This window comes from Hippocampus guttulatus, chromosome 6 (genome assembly GCF_054856545.1).
Source record: "Hippocampus guttulatus isolate MCC_2025c chromosome 6, RoL_Hgut_1.0, whole genome shotgun sequence".
NCBI lineage: Eukaryota > Metazoa > Chordata > Actinopteri > Syngnathiformes > Syngnathidae > Hippocampus > Hippocampus guttulatus.
The window spans coordinates 23,814,592-23,832,896 of NC_141266.1; the positions used below are offsets into that span (position 1 = coordinate 23,814,592).

General features: G+C 47.8%; 1 protein-coding gene and 1 long non-coding RNA gene across 8 annotated transcripts in view; one reads left to right on the plus strand and one right to left on the minus strand.

Moving 5' to 3' along the window:
- LOC147204290 (uncharacterized) overlaps nucleotides 1-11,898 on the minus strand; it is a 24,827-nt gene extending 12,929 nt beyond the window's left edge. The window contains exons 1-5 of the long non-coding RNA XR_015101085.1: nucleotides 11,755-11,898; nucleotides 11,078-11,275; nucleotides 10,846-10,980; nucleotides 8,919-9,011; nucleotides 3,852-4,042 (exon numbers count right to left, since the gene is read on the minus strand). This is a non-coding gene — a long non-coding RNA (uncharacterized LOC147204290). The remainder of the gene's footprint in view (nucleotides 1-3,851; nucleotides 4,043-8,918; nucleotides 9,012-10,845; nucleotides 10,981-11,077; nucleotides 11,276-11,754) is intronic.
- fam131bb (family with sequence similarity 131 member Bb) overlaps nucleotides 1-17,987 on the plus strand; it is a 25,857-nt gene extending 7,870 nt beyond the window's left edge. The window contains exons 2-9 of one of the 7 annotated variants that reach the window (XM_086112671.1): nucleotides 2,768-2,805; nucleotides 5,483-5,518; nucleotides 5,869-5,971; nucleotides 10,137-10,361; nucleotides 11,172-11,312; nucleotides 11,708-12,039; nucleotides 13,026-13,292; nucleotides 13,675-17,987. In XM_086112671.1, coding sequence (XP_085968797.1) covers nucleotides 2,768-2,805; nucleotides 5,483-5,518; nucleotides 5,869-5,971; nucleotides 10,137-10,361; nucleotides 11,172-11,312; nucleotides 11,708-12,039; nucleotides 13,026-13,292; nucleotides 13,675-13,935 — 1,403 coding nt within the window. In that variant the 3' untranslated portion in view covers nucleotides 13,936-17,987. The other 6 variants (XM_086112674.1, XM_086112673.1, XM_086112677.1 and 3 more) reach the window with 6 other exon arrangements.
- The last annotated feature ends 318 nt before the right edge of the window (nucleotides 17,988-18,305 follow it).

The window sequence follows — 18,305 nt, forward strand, 5'->3', positions numbered from 1 at the left end:
TGGACAAGCGAGGCTGCGGGAGAGCGAGCGGAGCAAAAAGTGAGCGAGGCGCACGTGGCGCGATGCTGTCGGCTCAATATAGTATGCGGGTGCGCATACATTATGTTTGCGGGGCATGTTTAAGGAATCTGGGGCACTCTCCCTCTCCCTCCCGCCGCGGAAAAGGTTTTACTGACATAAGGAACCATCTCATGCCGTACTCCGCGGCGCCAAAAAGGAGACACGCCTGACTAATCCGACTCGGGTCAGGCGCAGTTCAGCTCTAATAGTAAAATTTGCAAACGTCTCGGACGGTCTTTACCGCCGCTTGGGGAAGATCATCAGCGCTTTCTTTGGCGCTTTTTGCTGAGACGAATGCTTTCTTTAATAAGGACACCTTGCCCAAGTTGTTTTACGCCGGCCGGCACGAGGAGAAGTGCATCCTAAATCAGCCGTCCGTTCATTTTCCCTCCCGCCGATCGGGTTCAGAGTCACAGAGGAGGCTCGGGACTGGCTGTGCCGGATTTGGGCGAGAGATTGTGTGAATTCCCACGGGGGCGCTCCACAATCTTCTAATGGCCACTTGTCCCACTTTGGTTTCAGGTCCAGCATCGTTTGGGCAGACAAGAGGCCGTCGCTAGCTGGCGGCTTACGCGTTGCGGTTTTTGTCAGCAGCCTTGCTCATAGCTGGACCCACAAAAAGTCTCGCGAAGCCTGTCAAGAAGATTTTTTTTTTTTTTTTGGTCTCTGATTGCAGTTCGGCATGACTTTAAGAGGCTTTATGACTCCAACGTATGGCGCCATTGACGTCATTCCTGCGACAAACCAATCAGCGGATGGCATCAGCGCCGCCTTCAAGGTTGTTCAAAGGCTTTCAAGCGCAAGACTGCGACAATTCAACAACCTGAAGTCGGGACGGCTAAAGCTTGGTTGGACTCTCCAAGCCATCCACCGAAATGAGCTGCCTCTGGACAGACTTTCCCAGACTTTGGGCCTGCTCGAGAGGTTTTCACCGTTGGTGGTGGTGGTGGACAGCAGCGCTTCCGCTGCCTTAGTTTGTCAAGAACAGCCCCCGTTTTGGGGAACTTGCCATGGATCCCGTCACCGGCCCTGCGTGTCGATAAAGCTTGGCAAACTGGCGCTGAACTGCATTTGGGGACCGGGCGGGCATTTTGCAATGTGCTGTCAATTAGCGGGTCAAGGGAAAGGGAAATGATATGCTTGGGAAAAGCGCAAAGACGAATCTGTCGAATGCTGATGATGGCCCGGCATCTGTCAGAGCGATCCCCGAGACGAAATGAGAGAAAGACGACGCGCCTCGGAGGCAGCCATTCATATTCTGATTCAGTCCTCTCAAGGAGTAGATGTATCGGCGACGCCGCTGTAAAATCAATCCCCATCCACACCGAGCGACAACAATTACTGAATGCGCCGGCTTGAAAATGTAGTTAATAAATTTAGAGGAGTAAATTTTCTCAGCTGGTCACAGTAAATGCGCTTAGCTGGAGAAACTTGATCAAGCTCCTTATCTTGGGTGCCATTCAGGTTACCCCCGCGCAACCCCCCCCCCCCCCCTTCCCCATTCGATTTGAGTTGAAAACGTCAATAACCGCAAGGTCTTCTTTTGAGTGTTTGCTTTCTGTGGCCGCATGCAGGGGGGAAAAAAAGCGGAACGAAATTTGGTCTGACACATATAAGCTGTTTAACGTTGCACACCGACAACAGGAAGAATCAAACAAAGTGCGGCGCGATGAAAGCGGGTCAAATGGAGTGGAAATAAAACGCCATGAATTGTGTCAAGTAAGCGCTCGAAATGATTCAGTTGCCGATTTGAAGTCTCGCACGCCAGGAAGCCGCCACAATCAAATACCGAACGGACGCGATCACGGTGACGCGATGTGGCCGGAGGGTCCGCAGAGGGTCACTTTCTGGATTGGACCCTTCGCCTTCATCCCGTGCCCCTTGCGGTTATCCGATCGTGGACTGGATGGAGTTCAGAGGAAAGAGGCCGGCGGGCACAGGGTTGTTTTTTTTTTTGGAAGACTGGGTCAGTGGGTCACAGACATCGCTGGCCATCCGCAGAGCCAAAGCGGTCTCAAGAGCGCTTCATGAGGAAATCGCTCATCGTGGCCAAATGCCGCGGTGACGACACCATCGCCTCCGCAAAGCGCACGCTTGTGCTTACACGGGAGCGCAGCCCTCGGAGAGTCGCGCGCGCGCAACTGATACAGAGAGCAGGCACCTAGAGACCCGAGCTGTGTTTAAACTCAATTACCAGTACACTCCATCGAATTAAACCAATGTTTTAATTAGTATTTGAGCGGTCGGGGGGGGCGGTGGAGGGGGAGGGGGGCTGTTTGAATAACATTAATTTGTCCAACCGAGAGGGACTCGTAAACGAATTCTTGTTGATCTACCATTCTTTTCATTGACCAATAATTGGAAACTTTGAACGGACTGCTGGTGGGAGCTCCAGCTTGCTTTCTTTCAGATCAGGATTTTGAACGGCAGAAGCTTGTAGCATTTAGACGCAAAGCATTCTTTGAGCCGATGCTCCCTCGTTCAGTTTCACCCTAGTTGCCTTTATCTCCCGCTATTTACATCTTTTTTTTTTTTTTTGTGTCCTTGTAGCTGGACAAAAGTAACGAGCCTATTGTTATTCGCACCTGCGACTCGCGGCTTCCGCTTTTGTCTCGAAGCCGACTTGAATCAAATCAATGAAAGTTAATAAATATCCTCTCTCTTTCTTTCTCTCTGCCGCTTTCTTTCTTTTCTTGCCTGCTCTCAGCAGCCGATGGCGTGCCGGTCCAGAAGGATGGGGAGCAGGTGAGACCCGATTCACCTTCTGCCACAACTTTTCCCACAGGCGGACGAGCCGGGCAACCAACATGGCTGACTTGATGTAGTCAGTGTCACGCCAGCGCAGCCGCACGTTGAGCTGCGGCACTGAGAGCCGGCTCGGCCCTTGACCGGAGCTCTGTGTCAAGTGCCGCCGCTCGCGCGAGTAGAGCAGGAACCGTAACGCAGCCTCGCGTCGGTGTCGCCGTTCCACCGCATAGCCCGCCGCGGTGGCCGAAGCGCCGGAAGACCGAGCTACGTCTGGCTCAGTCACCGTTCCCATTTACAGCCTTTCCACCCTCATCCTCATCCACTGGGCGGTGGAGAGGCAGGAAGCCATTTTCCACCAAAAACGCAGCTTCACTTTTCAAAGCAAATGTGCTGCAGAGCGATCCCATGATTTATTTATGCGCCATGCCCTTGCTGAGAGAAAACCCCCCACACCCATGACCATTTTTGGGAGCCTTTTTTTTTTTTTTAAATTAATGATGGAAGATGGGAGCTTCTTCAGTGGGTGCACACGATCACCCAAGCGTTCAATCCCTTCGTCGTACACACCCCAATGTGAGGGGCGTCAGAAACGACGAGAGGAAGCCCCCCCCCCCCCCACGAACAATACTTTACATCAAAAAGGAGGCGTAAGAAAACCAGCAGGAAGTCGCAATGAATGCGAGCAATGGCTGCATGTGCGGCCGCGAAACATGAAAACTGACACACGATGTCGATTTTGAAGGAGTCTTCAATTAAATTCATGGGAGTGCAAATAACAAAGGATTTGATAGGAAACAACCATAACTAAATCTGGGGTAAAAAAAATTGCTTTTCTGCTGGGACCGACTCCAAAAAAAAAAAGAATAATTTGCGGTGTAACTGAACAGGTGATTTGATACGAGCCATTTTGTACTAGCTCATTATTTTCTTTGGTCCTCATGGACATGAATGTAAAAAGACTACAAAGAGAGCCAAATTGGCTTTTGTGAAGTATTCAAACAGCGACCTTGACCTTGTTGCCACCAAATCCTAAATGAGCTCACCTTTGAATCTGGATGGAGGCGCCCGATAGACGCGGGATGAAACTGTTTCCACTTGATTGGTGCTCGTCTCGAAACCGAGCGTGATGATCGACTTTTCGGCAGCGCCGGTGGCCACCCGGTGTCCTGGTCTAGTTAGTGTCCAGCTGATAAAAGCGAAATCCCGCCTTATCTTCTTTGTCCTCAGCGGCGGCCTACACACACACACACACACAAGCACACACACACACACACACCCTTAAGCACAAACACACACAGAGGTCTCGCTTCAAGCTTCGGTCTTTCGACTGACAGCTGCATCAGATACGACCGACATCTTTTTCTGCTTTTCTATTACACACAGACACACGTAGCGGCTCTTCGCAAGATAGTGTGCACTCGGAAGCCACAACATTAGGCTCGACCGCGCAGCGAAAATTGCGATTCGGTACAAAATTGCATCGAAAAAAAAAAAAAATGACAAGATGATTGTGGTTGCAGTGGTGAAGCGCTGCACTGAATTCTACTGCGGGATGATTGTAATGTTTGTAAAAGGCCATCCGTTTTCTTTCTATGTTTAGGGAACTTAAATATAGTCGGGCGCGGTGCAAGTGGCAACCCTCTTTGTGGGGTTTTTGTAAAAAAAAAAAAAAAAACATTCCGCCAAAATAATCTTACATTTGTGCACGATGAGTTTTTGGGGTGTTTGAAACATCACCATAATGATGAGCAACTTGTGTTTTGTTTTGTTTTTTTAACTAAAACTTGTCAGCCCATCGATGAAAGTGAGTTCCCAGAGTCGAAGACGAAATGAAAGGGTTGAGGAGAAAAATGAACTCAGACTCTTTTTCTCTGATTTGAAGTTTTGTTGAAGCTGTCACTCCCACCAGACTAATTGCTCACAATTCTGACCAAAACAAAACAATTCCAGGGAAGTACAGTTGAATATGAAAAGCCCATTTGCCTGAAAGGGCTTATCTGCAAAAATGCTTGAGCGACACTTGTTTTGTTTTGTTTTTTGAATGTACGTGAAATTTTTGTTCTTGTTGATGGTATTTTTTTTTTAATGGATTGGGTTGCTCTCATGTTTTTGTTCTTCAATAAAATAATTGAGTGTTCCAAAAAAGATTGAAAACTTGATCGAATTCTCCTCACAAATGCCTATGTGGAAACGTCACGGGCTTTTCAAATGTATCTTCGGGCTTGGATTTCCGTTCATGCTCGCAATTGGGAATCGTTGTCAAATCCGCCGCCTTTTTATTTGTAGCGGAAATGTTGCAGCCGCTTACAACGCGAATCAAAGCGGAGCATGATTATCTCTTTGAATCCATCTCGTATTGGATTGCGCAGGTGTAAGGGTGTGAGGCGGCTCATTCCTCCCCCCTGCGTATTCGTCTTCGAGCCTGCTCCTCATCGGTGAACCAATTCAAACTGATGGCTGTTCAATTCCCCCTCTTCCCTTCTGTCATTCTGGTCCTCGCCTCTGTCCTCCCTGGAAAATCCCGTCCGTGTCTGGCGTCTGGCCTCGTCTTCTTGGTCCGCATGTCCCGCGTGCAAACTCCCAATCTGTTGCCTCTCTGCCTCTGTGCTCCCCGCATGTCAATGCTCTCTCGCCGTCTCTCCCTCACTCCGTCCCTCGTATCTTTCCTCCTCAGCATGGGCGCTCAGAATTTTCATGGGAGGGGATCAATGTAAGTGTTGCCGCACATCGCTCCTTTTGCGGCCCTGTTTCGATGGGGAAAGGCACCGTTTCCAGGTCGATTCTTCACCCTCCCCCCCTCCCCCCGCATCGCTCACCTTGGCTTTCGAGGCTTGTCGGTTGTTTTCTGTGTACGGCCGGGCACAGTCGGACTAAGCGCACGTTAACTTGCGAGAAGGCTTCTGGGGCCGATGTAGATTTGTATTAATCCAACATCTCCATCACCTCTCCCCTCCACTCACCTCTCTCGAACACTGTCCCGGTGTCTCTGTGTGCCCCGTCACACCGTCCATCCTATTCTTTTCTCCCTCCGCCATCCCTCTCTCTCCTTCCTCTCTGCAGCTGTCCATGGAGGACACCACGTCCATCCTGCCGCGCCTCAAGAGGAACTCAAACGCCTACGGCATCGGCGCTCTGGCTAAGTCTTCTCTGTCAGGTGTGTCAGGTGTGTGTCTGTGCCGTGACCGGTAAAGAGACCCCATGTTGGCTCCGCTGCTCCCTGCGTGGACGCTGGAGTCAGCATGGTACCCAAAGTGGGTTCCCCTTTTTTTGTTTGTTTTTTTTCAAAGCCCCCCCCCCCAACCCTCCTTTTCCTGCCCACCCCCCCCCCCCCTCAACCCTCCCCACACTGTGATAGTCAATGACTCAGCGTGAGTCATTGGCGGAATGAAATCAGGCTGAAAGAGACAATAGCCACATCACTGTGCTGCGTGTTGCTCTGACAACAGGTGAGTGGCGAAGTGAATTAGAGTGTAATTTGGTGTCTGTGTTCTTATCAGTTTGGATGTTTTGACTTGTGCAAAGTGTCGTGTTCGGTGCAGTCGAATCAAGTGCAGTCAAAGTGTTGTCTTTCGGTGCAGTGGGGGGTTTTTTTTTTTGGGCTTCATCCAGTGGCGTATTTGAGAGTGACGGAAAACTGGTGGGGCACCCGCCCCTGAGCTGCACAAAAACAAAAAAAAAAAACTCTGACGAACCAACCTGTCTCTCAACAGGGACGCGCCAAGCCTCTCCAAGTAGCGTCGCGCAATCTGAAAAACATCAAGTTCGCTAGCTAGCAGCCAACATAATCCCCCTGATTCCTTTTCTTGCTCCTTTCCCGCTTTTGTGTGGCAGTTTATCGCTCGGCATACTGTAAGTGGTCATGTCACGTGTCATAAAATTGTCATACGCTCGCAAGGGCGTTTGAATGTCAAATGAGGATGAAGGAAACTATCCAAAAAGGGGGCATGTTTTTTTTTCTTAATTATATAGTGGAACCTCTAAAGTCAGTTAATTCAGAAACGCTCCTCTCCTGTTTGTTAAATCCCCTAAAAAAATCAATTGATGTGGAAAACAAGTTTCATTCTCGACTGTCAAAATAAGGTGATGTGAATCGAATGGAGTCTGACTGCTTTGAATGTGAATCCACTTTGGTAAAAACAGAAAAAGCTAAACATTAAGATAAATCCTTGATTCTCCGAAGTCAGGCCTTAGCCATGTGCTGCAACTTCAGAGAACTGCTGTCCACGCTGCCGTCTGCACTGCAAAGCTCACGAGGCTGCGTTTTTTTGGTTGTTGTTTTTTAAAACGGATCTATAAGAGCGACGAGGATCCTTGAAGACATGCATGCATTAAAAATAATTACAGGGGACCCGAATGCGCTGTAGTGGATCACTGATCCACGGAAAACAGTTCAAATGCGTTCATTCAATAGCCTTGATATCCAACTGAAAGCCGGTGTACTAGCGCAACGCTAATAAGAAAATACAAGCTACGATTAGATTATTGCACAATAAATGGGAGTTGTGCATATTGTAAAAACCAAATAGAGTCAAGAATAAGAATGATGGCCATTTCACTTTTAACTACGTCCTCATCGGTTTTTGCCCTCTTGAGTTCATGTTCTCTCTTAGAAGTGGTTTTCGCCTGACGTTTTCTAAAGAACTGATCGCCCGACTGGTTAACACTTTTTCTGGGTGATTCACATTTACGTAAAACTATCGGAAACACCTCATGAGCGAAGGACGAGGATGCTGCAAAGACCCATACCAATCTAGCTACGCATTTCAAGACATACGGTCGAGGTCCCTCTTAGCCAATGGGATGCCAGGAAGATCCTAGCTAATAGCCTCTGGCAGAGCAGCTAAAAGTATGTTGCGTTCAGGAAACTCGGAGCTGCGACTTTTAAAAAAAGAACCTTTTCATACAAACCGACTCGAGCCGCGAGTGAAATCCTGACTCGATTCAATGTTTGCATGAAAAAAGCTGGAGGCCATAAATATGAAAACGTCAATGAAAAACAGTCAGCACGGCGTAAACCGAGCGTGCCTTCCTGTTCCGCGTGATGACATCTTGTTACGCCACCGCGCCTAAAAACCTCGCGCGGAAAGTCGGCCCTTTGAGGGCGTTGAACTTGAAAATGTTGATTTCACGACTACTCGAATGACTACGACGCGCAACATTTCCTGCCTGCGTCAAAGAACGCAACGCAAGGCCTTCCAGTAGGCCGCGGTGCACCCACCAGCTCCGGGGGCCACTCTTCGCCACTGGCTTGATGGACTTGTTTTTCTGCAGTGCAGTTTATTTGAGTGCAGTGCAGCTGTTGGACTGTGTGGACATCCACAAACATGCCCATCGTTTATTCATCCCATCAAGTCGCCTCCATCGCAAAGCATAACAGCAGCCAGGGGTGTACAGGATTACGCGTCGCCATAGAGTGCGCCGGTCGCACGGAAGTCAGCAGCTCAGACGGAATGCGGCCATCAGCTCGGGTGCGGGATATGATTTTCTCCCGTGAGGGCGGGGGGAGAGGGGGGGAGGGGACGCAAAGCTGATTGACATTGAGGAGACGTAGCTCTTTCGGACTGAGCGGACGCACCTCGAGTGCTAGTGTGCTACGCATGCCAAAGCCATCACGTCACCCCAATTAACCCCTCCCAGCCTGTCATGCACCTTTGACAGGTGGCGCTCATCCATCCCATGCCTGCCTTCCTTCCTTCCTTCTTTCCCACAGTCTGCTTCAGGCCAAGATGGCTCAGTCTCTTGAATGTCATCTCCATAACCTTTGTCGTTCAGCTATTCTAATAATCCACGTTCACGAGCACCCTCATTGAACCGCAGCGAGGCTTGGACTGAAACGTATCCTTACATAAGCGATATGAATATTGAATAATTATTGACAAATTGCAACATTAAGAAACACAGAGACAAAATAAAATCACCTTCATATGTATCGTGGATTTAAAAAAAGTTTACACACCCCTGTTCAAATGACAGGTTTTTGTGATCTTCAAAACAAGACCATGACACATTTAAACCCCCACGTGATTTTGGGATGATCCAGTGAGACCATGGTGCAAGTTTTGGGCTATAATTCCAAAAAGTATGTTTTGTGCAAACAAAACACTACTCACCATCAAAAGTGAAGCGTTGTGCGTTCCAGTGAGGCGTTGTGCTTGAAACATCATGTTTTGGGGTTTTGGGCCTCTTCTTCTGCAGCTGGAACTCTGGCCATAGACAAGAGGGAGGGAATTATGAACAGTTCGAAATAGCTTATCAGGCTTCTGCAAGGAAAAGGTTGAAGAAAAAAACAAAACAAGGGGGGGGGGGTGCGTTAATCAGAGGCCTTTTGTGTGCTGACTTCCATTTAATGAGTGGAAATGTGATCGGTGAATTGTGAACACAGCCAGCTCCCAGTTATAAAGGGGTGTGCACACTTGTGCAATTACATTTTCTCAGTTGCTTTCAGGGTTCGAATAGTTTGGGAATTTTCTCTATATGTAGCTTTTATTTCATTTTGAGGGATGGTTTGTTAGTTTTTTCATAAATGGCTTTTGTTAGTTTGAGTCTAAGTTTTAGATATTTTTGTTGGTGGTATATGTGTGGGGTGCAAGATAAAAATTGAAAAAATCCCCAAGAGTATTTTTTCCCACAATACAAAAAACATTTAAACGGGGTTGTAGACTTTTTATATCCACGATATCTGAAAAATCTCAATCGGAAAAGCTAATGCGAAATTGATGAAGGGGACATTCCATTAGGTACGCCTGCACAATCTAACGAGAGACTCTCGAGGGGTGTCTCTGACCGTCAAATTCCTAATTTAGCTCCGCGAAAGGGGAAAATATTAGCGGCGCATTCTCCGTCTCATGATGAAGTGGCTCCCAAACGTTGCCCCTGTCATGAAGATAAACAAGTTAAACCGGACATTTACAAACAACGGTATTGTTGAATGAACGGCGCTCTGGCATGTGTCAATCAAAACAAATCATGACGTGGTAGTGGATTTTGAGGAGATGTGATCGTAGAGGTGTGTCTGGCTGAGCGCGTAATAACATAAAATCAATCATACTCAAAGACATAACTTGCTGCTCAATATTGTCGAACGGAAAAGAAATCTATCAGTCGAAGCCTCCCTCACGGCTTCGCATATTTTTGACAGACCATCAAAACATCCGACACCAAACCGTCACAGACACTCGGAAATAACACTCCTATCCTTTGTCCCACCCCCCCCCTTTTTTTCTATTTGCCCACATGCCTCTTTTCCATTTTCCTTGTGACTTACGTGTCCCTCAACCCCTCTCATCCATCACCTCCTCCTACCGAACTCCCCGCCGTCTGCCCTTCAGGTGTGACGCGCACCATGAAAGAAAGAGTGACCAAACCCACGGCCATGGCCCAGGGCCGCGTGGCCCACATGATTGAGTGGCAAAACTGGGGCATGGCGACGGTGGGCGTGGGGGGCCTCCCCCAGACCCGCATCAGCACCCAGGAGCGGGAAAAGGAGCGGCGGATGGAGAACGACGCCTACAGCGACCTGAGCGACGGCGAGAAGGAGGCCCGATTCGCCGCAGGTTGGGGAACGCGCTCGCCCAACGGCAATTTCAGATTCATTATATGGAAATGTTTTGGTCCGTGTGAGCACTGGACTTATCTAGACACGATATCATGAAAAATGATTGTACATACACATTTACGTACATACGTACATATATACATACACACATACACATATTTATGCATACATAAACATATATATTTTTTGTTTTTAGGTGCAATGATTAATTGACAACTAACTACTAAATAATCACAAGTTATTCTTGATAATCGATGCAGGATCTTCGCAGTACATATTCTCCAATTTCTGTCGTCCTTCGTCAAAGCAGAGCGCTTATCTTTGTGTTGAATCAAGACGGTACATTTGCCTTGACATTGTGAAACAATGTCCAATTTTGGAATCAAGGAACGGAAACTATTTCATCTCAATGATTGTTTGGATCCGATACGATTAAATCGACAAAATAATCGAAAGATCAATCTCAGTTGAATGCGTCGTACCTCGGGGCAGGACGGCTCAGTGGTGGAGTGTTCGTTTACCCAACCCGGAGGTTGGCGGTTCGGTGGTTCCCCGGCCATTGCGACCTTGTCCAAGTGTCCTTGAGCAAGATACCGGACCCCCAGTTGCTCCTGATGCTGCGTCATCAGTCGGTAAATGAGGAACGCCGGGTTAGCTATCGAGAGATTTTCAGAGAGGTTTCAGGCACACATGGTGATGATTGTTCAGCCTTACTGTCAAGCGCAGCCGCTCGTCTTGGCTTTGGTCGCGCCAGTCATTCAGACAATGAAGCACGATGCCCCGCGTGTCTTTTGCTGCGTCACCTCAGGCATCCTCCAGCAATTTGCCATCTCCGAGGCAACCCTCATGGCCTGGTCGTCGATGGATGGCGAGAGCCCTCGGTCGGGGTCAAACCAGGGCAGCGTGGCGCATCTGAGCGAGGTCAACCAGGAGAGTATCACCAGTCGAGGTAAAAAGTTTAGCAAAGGCAAAATATGCTCAACACGCGGCAGTGTCGGAACCCCAAATTGCACGGCCCGGATTTGCATAAACCGGTGGTTGCAAGAGTCCCAATCAGTCTCAAAGAGTCTCACGTCATCTTTTCAAGCTCCATGCTAGCCAGTTTTTTTCCCCCCTCCCCTGAGTGGTTGAATTTGATAATCTTGGTTACTCAGTACTTGTGTAGTCCTTTCACCTGAAAGCTGACTATTGCGAAAGCTGTTGTTCGGAAGACGTTTGACTTTGAATCGTACAAGTAACGGTGCGATGAGATGGAAAAGAACTCTGTTGCAAAACAAAGCGCCTCTACTTTTTTCCAATAACCGCTCAAGCTTGACCCCCCCCCCCCTTTGTTCTTTCCACCAGACCAGATCTTGCATCACTCCTCAGCCGAGGTGTGGCCTCACACTTACGTCTCCCAAGGACACTACTGCCTCTCCTCCTCAGATGCTTGGGAGCCCATCAACAACGACCCGTCCGGCGTGGCCTCTCCCCCCGCCGGCTCCTACCTCGTGGGGACCGAGGGCTTCGAGGGGCAGGCGACCGCTCACTTCCTGTCGCAGCAGCAGCAGCAGCAGCAGCAGCAACAGCAGCAGTTTAACCTCCAGCAGCAGAGCCAACTGCAGCAGTTGCAGCAGCTGCAGCAGATGCAGCACTACCAGCAGCAGCAGCAGCTCCTGCAGTATCAGCAGCAACAGGTGAGCACACATCATCGTATCGCGATGCTTTTTTTTTTTTTTTTTTTTTTTGCCTGCCTCATATCTTGGAATGAATCCACGTTCGTCCACCACATGTCCTAAATTGTGCATTAAAGTTTTGACAGAGAGGTATATTCTACAATGCTTTTCATTTAAAGCAATTAACGCCCCACCCTCCCCGCCTCCATCCTTGTCTGCTGCAACTTCTGCCCAACATATCTTGTGAAAGGTTAGACTTTCAAAACAAAAGCAATTAATAGTTTCAGTGAGGGTGCCGAATACGCCACCACAGGGCCAAAGACAGCGCGGTGAACCTCTGGCTTTTATTTTGAAGGCCTGATTTTTGAACAGGATGTGGCCTTGTTACTGCCTTGAATTTTTCGCAATAGCTCGCATTGCGGAATACACCATCAGGAGTCTTCAAAAAGAGGTCGAAATGACCTGAAAATATTCATCTTTTTCCACATTTTTGTGCATTTCACACTTTTTGGGACGTAAAGCTAAAGGTGATTTCGATAAATTGTATTTTCGGGGGTTCAAATTTTTGTGCGCCTGGATTGAATGAATTTAAGTTGAATTTGTATATTATTTCCTCAACTGAACTGTATTTCTAGAGCACTTTCAAACAGCCATCGCTGCATGCAAAGTGCTGTACATGGAGCAACTAACATATACAACAGTAAAGCAACAAATCGGTTCCTGTGAGAGAAGATCGATTTGGATTTCATCCGGTTCGATTTTAGTCAAACTCGTCATGAAAACCGAGGTTCATTTTCTGATGACTTTACTTTCATTCCCTCCATATAAACAAATCAATGTGACTTGCTTTCGAAATCAAAGCGCTGCGCTTTACTTCAGTTGCACACTTTTGTCGTTGTATTGTGTAACCTAATTGCTTTGCGCGTCATTCGCGAGGTACCTGCTTGGTCGATCACGTCTTCACATGTCGCACATCTGACCCCGTGCTCCACGCTCTTGTTTTCTAGTCCCTGGAACACCGGCTGCACAGCGCCAACCACTCCTTGCAAGCGACCCCCAACAGCACCATCCACAGCCTGGTCCACCAAGTGCACCCGCCCCTGGTGGATCTGTGGAACACGGGCCAGATGGAGGCCTACCAGGCAGAGGCCGGAGGCTACATGGGCACGGCGGCCGTGGTGGAGCCCGGCCTATGCGTGCCCGCCGGAGACGACCTGGTGGGCAATGAACACTCGCCGCTGCTGGAGCAGCAGGAGGAAGAAGAGGATGTCAAGGTGAGCTGAGGTCATGTTGACAATACCAGGCCAGTCATCCATCCTAGGGAATTTTCATTAAGGGGGGGGGGGGGGGGGGGGTTAATTTTGTTCGTCTTAATTATTTTTCATAGCAGGGTTGCCAATTTTTGATCGGATTAGTTTTTCATTTAAAATGAAACCAGGCTCGATTGAAATAAATTCCTCAAGTTGAAAACAGACATTTTCGGCATCATCACAGACTTCGTTTTAGCTCGTTTGGTAAATGTCAAAATGTAGTTTCAGTTAGTTTTTGTCTCTTTCAAAGCATTTCCGTTTAGTTTGGTCAACAATTTTTTTTCCCAATTTCACTTTTCGTTATTCTGTGTAAACTAACCTAACCTTGGTCTTTCCGATCTGTCAGGATGGAGAGATGACACTGTGTATGGAGCCGGAGGCCTCCACGCTGACTCCCCCCACGCATCCAGGGGACGCCTCGGGCGGCAGCAGTCCGGGGCACCCGCCGGCCTCGCCAGTGGGCGAGCAGAAAGCCTGCGACGCCACGCCGGCCGGCCTCGCTCACACACTGCGAGAGGAGGAGGAGGAGGAGGAAGAAGAGGAGGAGGAAGAAGAGGACGCCGGACGGCAGGAAGAGGGGCTGGCCGCTTCCATGGCAACCTACTGACTTCCTGGCTGTCACGTGACTCCTCCATACAAACTGAGCGGAAGTCAGCCGTAGTAATACAATATTTATCTATTATCCTGTTGCTTTTCAGGTATCGAAAAAACAAAAAAAAAAGATATTTTTTTTCCAGGCAGGATGGATTGTTTGGGAATTGCGGACCTGATGCAACAAACTTTATAAGCCTTACATCCCAAAGGTAAACACATGACGAGAGGATGAGGAGCTCCACGGACATTACCATCAGGGATCAGGAGGGAGGGGGCGGTGCCGCGTGGGCGTGCTGCGCAGCGGGTCCATGCATGCGACCCCATCATCCTATAACAAAGACCCAACATATTCAAACAGTATCATAGGAATCCTTTTATAACAGCGCCGGATGGGGGTAAGGGAGCAAGTGTATGATATGATCAATTTGCTTCAGTGGAAGTGGGGGCGACTTTGTTTTTATGTTCGAACATTGTGTTGCCCCTACTCACGTCTTAATGAGTTACGGTTAGCCCCCCACCCTCCCACAGATGAAGACGACGAACACAATGAAAACTTCCATGTCGCGCGTCCTGCTGACAGGCGGGCGCGCGCGCGCGCACACACACACACACACAATAAAACTGCACAGATAAGGATTGTACTGTAAAGATAAGCGTGCTTCCTACTCTGTCTCACTGTATGCATGTTCCTCTGGAGTACCTGTACTATACAACTTTGCACTGAACCATATTCGGGAGTGGGTGGTGGGACGGAGGATTCGCAGTAGGGTTGTAGCTGCGGGAAATGGAGTGGGGGTGGGGGGGAGGATATCGCTCTCTCGCCCTTTTTAATTTTTTTTTTGCACTGATGCAATCCAACACATCAGAGGTTGCCTTCTGGACTGGTGACGTTGGCCGAGGCCCACTCTTGAAAGCATTCAGCAACCAAAACGTGGCTACTTCACCTGACCTACCCTGAACTGATGATGATGATGACGACGATGATTACCATTTGAATGTACTGGCCAAGACCAGAACGCTTTCCAAGGGATCTGTATGTTCAGATGGAATTCACTGTTGGCTCACCTCCAGCACCACTCCTACAAAATACCAATGGTCAGGTCCAGAAGGATGCGGATGAGTTGTTTTTTGGTTGGGTTTTTTTTTTTTGTGCATTTTTTTTACACGACCACCAAAATAAAACGAGATGTCATTCAAGTGTAGACTTTCAGCTTTCAATGAAGCGGTTTCACAAAGTTTAGGAAGGCGTTTACCATTCGGGGACGAGAGCCATTTGAATCGAATTGAATACAACCACACATTTATCAGCACGACATTCCGCTGCTGTAATGCATTCAAAGAACTTGATATTTTCAAGTACTATTTTTTCCATTGAAATGAAAAGAAAGGCCATTAATCCATTCCGACCTCCCCGTCCCAAAACAACAAAAAAATGTTGTCGCTTATTTTAATGAGGAGAAACGGCACCCGTAGCTTTCCACTTACTGAAGACAAAAGTGAAGGCAACAAAGTGACCGCAGCAACAGCGGAGTATGAACAATCGTGCTCGATTTGCCATGATGCCAAGGATCATTTTGAGTCCCTGAATATTGAGAGATCTGCAAAAAAAAAAAAAATGTCTGGACTGTAATTCCTCCGCCATTTGTGCTCACATAAAAGTTGAAAGTCTACAGTTCAATCCCATCTTGAGCGTTTTATTACGGCGGTGTACAAAGCCAAACATCATCAAAATGCTTCTGCGCCCAAAACGCATGAACATCCAAATTGTAACCAGCAATAGGCAGGCACGAGGCCGGCTTGCCAAAGTCAGCTCTTGTTATACCCATGGACATAATTTCGGAAAAACACCTTCGACTCACAAACGTCTCGTAGAGTATGATCAGGTTTTTTTCTTTTACCCATAGGTCTCAACTTTATGTGGTCTTTCTCCTCAACTCGCAATTCAGGCCTGCCTTGGTCTTTTTTTTTTTTTTTGCGTTGGTTCCATTGGAATGGAGCTGAAAACATGCTTGCGCCAAAACACGGACGCGTGCTGCCCAATCAGCCAATCAGGGAATAGACGAGGCGGCGGCGCTCAAGGCGTCTTCCTTGCTCGTGTGTGATTACTGTGAGGCGGTTGCTTGTGTGCTGACACATTTGCATTTCTTTGTATTATTTGGAACCTTTTCCTGTGAGGAACAGGGTGGAGGTAATAGTGAGGTGGGGGGTGGGAGGTGGTGGGAGTGAAAGAGACTTGCTGCGCATGGAAACCTTCCATGGCTTTTCTCTGTCTGGGAAAATCTTCTCCTCATGTTGTTGATTGTGTGAGAAACTTTTAAGATACAGTATAAATACCTGTATACTGTATAACTCCACACACACACACACACACACACACACACACACACACACACACACACACACACACACACACACATTTATAAACACAAAGAGCAATTTACTGACTTGAATGAATTGATGTATTGACGGCTTCTTTATGCAATGTCGGGACAATGTTTATTTTTCTACTTGAAATCCCTGAAGCTAGAATAGGTGTCATGGTTGTAAAGTCGGGCACTGGTAAAACTGCTGGGTCCAAAGTAACCCAAATTGGGTGAAGTAGCTAACCCAGCGCTGGGGTGCACAAGGGACAGAGCCAATGCTGGGTTATTTAAGCCCAGCACATTGGGTTGAGGATGGGACGCAGCACGTTGGGTCAAGATTTCCATCCAGTAAGGTGTCGAATCTGCCCATTCTGATGGGTACAAACTCGCAAGAAATGGGTTTTCCCTGCGCTGAAAAAAAAAAACGGACACCTTTTATAACCCACATTTTCTAAGAAGCAGCAGCAGCAGCAAATTTCCCCCTTGGTGACGCACGGCGCCCATTTTGCGCGGCGGCCAGCTTTAGCTCTGCAGCCCGCCTAAATGCAATCTTAAACCCAATCTGCCGGGGTCAAAACCGACCGGCCCAACCTTGTGAAAAAGTAACCCAATCCGCTCACAATCCACAGCTACCCAGCGAATGGGTTAGGAAAAACAACCCAGTATTTTTCAGTGTGCATTTGGATGCGGAGAAAACAACTCTGAGGGATGAAAAGTTGGATTTTGGCGCCGCTTTTCTCCTTTTGGTGGAAAGAGCATTCCAAACAGAATGTCTGTACACAATGGCACATATTCATTTATTTATTGAGCAATTCAGGAGGATTAGCGTGTACAGACTCTACGGATCGACGCGACCCTTCTGTGTTTCTTTAAGGGTCTCCTTCTTCCGATGCTGCTTTCGTTCTATCTGGGCTCACCCCCAAGAGGCAACATGCATAAGTCAAGTCAAGTCAAGTCAACAGTATTTATAGAGCACTTTCAAACAGCCATCGCTGCATACAAAGTGCTGTACATGGAGCAATTTAACATGCACAATAAACAGTAAGACAAATCGGTAATAAAGGCGGTAGAAAGCACCAAACAGTAAAACCAAGAACATAAGTGGGAACGACACTGCTTCTACTTTCCCGGGGGGTGAATTCCTGCTTTGATTTTGTTGATCCAAATCACAAATGAATGAATAAATAAGAAGCCACATTTATTCCTGTGGATTTAAAGGCTTGAAGGACCACATCTCTCTCTCTCTCACCGTCTCTCTTTTTCTCTCTCTCCCCCTTTTGTATGAGTCCACTGCCGCTCAAGCCGCTTCTTTTGTGTGTATTTCTATGTTTGTGTGTATGTGTCGTCACGTCGAAAGACTCACCGCCAGGTTAAGACAGTTGAAAAATAGCTCCGAAAACATTTTCAACCAAAGGACATTAGAGGCAGTCAGCAACATTAAAAAGCACGGCTTCTGTGTGAAATGACAATACACTTGTGTATAAAAAAAGAAAAGAAAAAAAAGAATTTGGCACTCACGCATACCTGTTGGACCTTTCTTCTTTCTGGTCTCCATTTTTTTTACCCTCCCACTAAAGTTTTCATCCGTTTGTTTTGTTTGCCATCCTGGGCCTCGTCACTCCCGCACGACAGAAGCTCCTCCCACCACTCCGACTGCCCTTTCTCGTCTCCACCTGTGGAGCAAATAAACAGACAAAGCCAACGTCTCGTGCATATCTGCGTTTGTCTCGCCTAGAGGTGCTGCGCTTTTCCTTTGCGTCATCTGAAAAAAGGAAAAACATTTCAATCCGGGTTGTGAATCTGGAGACTTTTCGGCCACAGTTTAAGTATCGGCGGTCAAATTGTATCCGACAGAAGATTGTGGGAGGATACCGTGGCGCGCTGTGCCACAGGCGTGAGCAAACATGAGCACGTGAGTTGATTTTTGCCAATTCTGGTCATTTGGAGTCAAAAGTCAGCAATGAAACAAATTGAGTGGATTAATGAGCAACAAGCAGTGGTTTACATCACCAATAATCAT